Source organism: Corticium candelabrum, chromosome 3 (assembly GCF_963422355.1).
Source record: "Corticium candelabrum chromosome 3, ooCorCand1.1, whole genome shotgun sequence".
Classification (NCBI taxonomy): domain Eukaryota; kingdom Metazoa; phylum Porifera; class Homoscleromorpha; order Homosclerophorida; family Plakinidae; genus Corticium; species Corticium candelabrum.
The window spans coordinates 5,673,351-5,678,071 of NC_085087.1; the positions used below are offsets into that span (position 1 = coordinate 5,673,351).

The 4,721-nt window shown below is 39.4% G+C and overlaps 1 protein-coding gene across 1 annotated transcript; it reads left to right on the forward strand.

Moving 5' to 3' along the window:
• Positions 1-1,412: 1,412 nt before the first annotated feature.
• Positions 1,413-2,871, forward strand: LOC134177676 (uncharacterized). The gene is made up of 6 exons (XM_062644453.1): positions 1,413-1,599; positions 1,667-1,707; positions 1,963-2,053; positions 2,212-2,274; positions 2,326-2,440; positions 2,500-2,871. Exons 1-6 carry the CDS (start codon positions 1,413-1,415, stop codon positions 2,693-2,695), a joined length of 693 nt encoding a protein of 230 aa, XP_062500437.1. The 3' UTR covers positions 2,696-2,871.
• Positions 2,872-4,721: the final 1,850 nt, after the last annotated feature.

A 4,721-nucleotide genomic window follows, 5' to 3' on the forward strand; every position in this document is an offset into this window, starting at 1 on the left:
CATCAGGAATATCACTGCTCTGCCAACAACACTTGGAGATCAATCTACTAGTCTACTTTACCCATTGAAACTGTTCTGTACATGTATGGAATGGAGACTTCTCACCATGCCAAAGCCAATTGTGGCTATCACCACCAAAAGCTTGCCAGTTTTAAACTGCATTTCCACCTGCCGTTTGGTGTCAGCTCTGAGGCTGGAATGATGGAGGCCAACTTGCAAACCCCTTGATGACAGATATTGCCATAAATTTACTGTCCGCCGAACATAAACAATAGTTTTGAGGAACTCTCAAGTGACGTTAACCCAAACAGCAAGGATAGAATGGCCTTCTGCAAGTAATAGTCAATGTGATAATTACAATGTGACCATGCATCTGACAATATAATGCAACAACCTGGCTCTGAGGTGACTTCTTTGCATACAAAAAAGATGTTGGGCCAATCCAGTGGGTATGAAACAAGCACCTTTCTAGTCAAACAGAAAGACTGGCTAATCTCTCTCAGCATTTTGCTAGGTGCTGCAGCATACTAGTTAGTTTTAGTGTCCATCCGTCGATCCATTCATTCATCCATTCATTCATCCATTCATTTATCCACGCGGCACTAAATAATTCTAGTAAACAAGCGTAAAGCAAATTACATTATACAATGAGTGTGTGCTGTCAGAGAACTAAATACGGGAAGTTTTAGTAAAGCAGTCACCTGACCTTTTGTCATGCTATCACAAGTATTCCTTGTTAGTTTTTTACTTTTCATGTGGTTGTCATTCCTGGAAAATGGGTTCACCGAGACCCGCAGCTGCGGTAGGTATAAGCTCATCGTAAACTGTACTGGTTATGGCATACGATCTGTATGGATAAATTGCATGTAGATGGACTTTACGTCACAATCAGTGATGGACCTGTTGGTTGCTATGCTCTTCTGAATAGCAACGTTACTATCACTTGCACATACGAAGGCTCGTCAACCCAACCCTTAACGGGAGCCTTTTGGGACATTAGACCAGCTAGTGGAGCGTCTAGATTTACTGTGCCTGCCTTACAGCCTATTCCTGGTTTTACTGTGCGATCAGACTTTACTGCAAAACAATCTTCGCTCACTATGAGTATCAATCAAGTCTCTCAAAACGCATCTCAACTACAATGTTTCTTTATTTTTGCTGGTGGAGCTCTAGTAGTAGGTGGTAGCTATATGATTCAAGTTCTGTTTGGAAGTATGGTGAAAGAAGATTCACCTGTGTCATTTTGAAATGTCATTGTTTCTGTTGTTTCTTGCTCTCACTTGACTGTAGGCGTTCCCACCATATCTTGTAAACATCCCTTATGTAGCTTTCTTACCAATACCACAGCTGAAATCCCTTGTGAGGTATCCGGAACTCCCCCACCATCCACCAAAATAGAAAACTGGCTTAAAATGAACAGAAATGGATTGCCTTCACCTGTTGACTCGGATCGCTTTTCAATAGTTGGTGCAGACAGCTCAGTACCTATTCTGACAATAAGTCCTCTCAACTGTGATGGCGATAGCTACAGTATATCATCTGAAAATATATTGGGAATATCACAGCCGTACTATTGGAACATCACTACTAGAATGTCTGGTAAATATTACAATATCTAGTGAGTATTTTGAGTAATGTGCGACTTGTAGTGTACTGTGTCTTTTAGGTAATAATTATTCATCAAATTGTGAAGTTATTAATGATACAGTACGTCTCACCTGTTCATTTCCATTTCGTCTATCTCCTACTGCAAACATTGTTTGGAACATTGACGACAACAACATTAGAAACAAAACAACTACCACTGATTCTTGTGAATGTCTCATAACTTCAACTGTCTTTGTCAGCTTGCAACATGTGTCTGCATCAACAACATGCATTGCTTCAAATAACAAAAAAATTACAATTCAATATCCCAATAGACCTTGTGGTTTGTTATTAATTTGTCTTTGTTGATTACAGAGTATCTTGACATGCTTTCTTTCTTTGTCATCAGTGCATGCAACAAGTCCACCCACAACACGTCCATCAGCAACATCAAGTCCTGTTTCAAGTATGCAAATCAATATTCAAAATTTATAGTTTGTTGTGGCAATGCAATTTTGAATTACTGTAGAAGTAAACTCTAACATATACTAACCACTTATTTTTTGCTTTTGCATCTTGTTCTTTATCTTGACATAATATTGTTACTTTGTATTGGTGTTGTAGTCATTAGCTTGCCTAATACGTATACCCCACGAGGTTCCGGTTTACCAACAAGATCTTGTGCAGGTCATTGGATCAATATTTTCCTGTCTTGTTGCTCTTCCAATCCCCTTTTAGATGCAGATAGGAAGACAAACTTGGAATTAACAGTCGCAGTCGCTACATTGGCCGTATTTAGTATTATTCTGTTAGTACTTGCTGCTTACTTTTTCTATCAATGGAGACACGTGATGTATGCATTTACATATATTATCTATTCTTTCACATCATCTTGTATGATAAAATGTTTAGTGCTGTTGGCGGTGCGAAAGAGCCTAACGCAACGAGAATGGATGAACGTGAAGAAAGACACGATGCTGCAACGTTAACGTACGAGACTGTGGTTGATTCTGGACGTCAGCCCGACGTACTGACAAGGAGTCCACTGTATGAAGAAACATCGGTAATCGACAATCCATCCTATGGTGTAGTAACCGATCAGAACTAGGAAACAGACATCAGAACGCAACAATGCAAAATCTACATTTTCTGATAGTTAATTAAGAAATTGTTTTATTTAAAACGTTAATCAATAACTGAACGACAAGACTTCCATGTTTTTGACAGGCCACTGAAAGGCTACATTTTCTGTAACCCTTGTGTTTAGGCTTAATTAATAAACGACTTCTGAACATGTTCATAGCCGCCAAAACACGCATGCAAGCACAAACTTTTAAAATTGATTGATTTAGCGTTTTTCAATTCATTGTTATATTTTTGCAACTCATGCATACTTGTCATGCCTTTAATTAATTAATGGCTATACGATATAAGTTTTCGAGGTTTCGGGTATTCAAAAATGACAATCTTGTATACAACGTGTCATCGGCGTAGCGTTAAGGGGGAGCTAGGGGAGGCTATAGCCCCCCAAACATTTGGGCGTGTCACTTTGCTTCAAGAAAAGCTATCATTCTAAGTTACTGAACAGCGACAGTCCTCTTAATCTCAGAGTAGTATGTTGACGATCGACGTCGACGCTAACTCTGTCTCTGTGACAATACATATAATTATTACAGTATGATAAAACCAGTGTCGAGAAGTCGTGGACACTTAAGGAAAATGAAATTTCATGCGGCTCCGCCACCTAATGATTTGCTTGTACTCCACGGTACTTTTTCCACAGGTTTATTCTATTTATTTATTAGAAAACTATAGCGAGACATATATTGCTCACTAGATTACGAAATGCTAAAACTGGTCCAAGTCGTATGCACTGAATTGGTCTTCTAGATTCTATTGTCATCGAGATGCCATTTAATTTTTGACGATCTCAGCGAGCCATGTAAACCTTTTTGGCACGGACGGTAACAGTGTTTTCATGCACTCCTTTATACCCACACTGACTGCACTCTGTCCCATATGTACAGCTTATTTGTAACCTGAAATTAATACTAATATACTTAGATATCTACAAACTGTGATCTCGAAAAGTAGAAAATGGGCGTGGCTTTGTGTGAGAAATGGACGTGGTTTGTAACCTAATTTATCCCCCGCCCCCAAACTTCAAGACCACGCTACGCCGGTAAACGTATAATTATGTTTTTGCATTTGGGAGTATTGCAGTGAGGGAGGAAATTATTGGAATGGCCCTTTGATCCCACGGCTCCTAGCTATACCTGCATGTGTACAACTAAATTACATCGACTTATTGGACAGTTAAGTCAGAGTTGCCTTTGTGTAATTGTGTCATTTGTAAGTCGCATGTGAACACCGTGGTGTTCTTCCATAGAACACGTAATTTTCTGATGTAGAAGTAATTGGTTACTTAGATGGTTAATTGACAGTTGGGCGACTAGACTTTTCGATTTCGTATACATGTCATTGAAGGGCTACGTTTCTGTCCTAGTCGTACTTAATAGATTGTTGCAGCGCTTTCTAACAACGTACTCTTTGCAATCATGCATGATTAATTTACTACTGTACAACTAAATTACGTCAACGCCTTGTAGAGACAGTGACAATCCGGGGAATGACGAGGGCGGAGAGAGACTGGGTCGAGTCTCTAGAGACAGTCGGAGTTGTGTCGTCTAATTGTTTCACTGTATAGAGGGCACCACACGTTCATTTGTTTTACAATTTGTTTTGTGCGTTTGATCAAGAGAAAACGGTTCTATCTAACTTAATTAAGGCAAAGTGCACTGCTCATTGAGCTAGAAATTCAGCATTTCTCTTGTTTTTTTTTTAGTAAATGCAGGCATATTGCAACCGTTTATGTTGAAAGTAAATGATCTGAGAATCAATGTCAATGTCTATATGTAACGAGACTGTTCTCTAACTATTTGGCATATGACATACTTGACGCGTGTTCTGGTGTACACGCGTAGCTGCTAGCAAGCACTAAACAAGTTGTGTTGTGTTCACGCTGAGTGTTCGATACGCAGGTCTTGCAGAGAACCCACTACACAATACAGATCGTCACAGTCTAGTGAGACAATCACTAAAGAATAGATATTAGCATACCATACAAGTAACGT

Bases quoted from the DNA above. Each gene is read 5' to 3' on its own strand.
- LOC134177676 (XM_062644453.1), top strand. From the start codon at position 1,413: ATGAACAGAAATGGATTGCCTTCACCTGTTGACTCGGATCGCTTTTCA. The intron at 1,708-1,962 runs GTACGTCTCACC...TGTTGATTACAG, and splicing joins GTGAAGTTATTAATGATACA to AGTATCTTGACATGCTTTCT. The intron at 2,441-2,499 runs GTATGCATTTAC...TAAAATGTTTAG, and splicing joins TATCAATGGAGACACGTGAT to TGCTGTTGGCGGTGCGAAAG.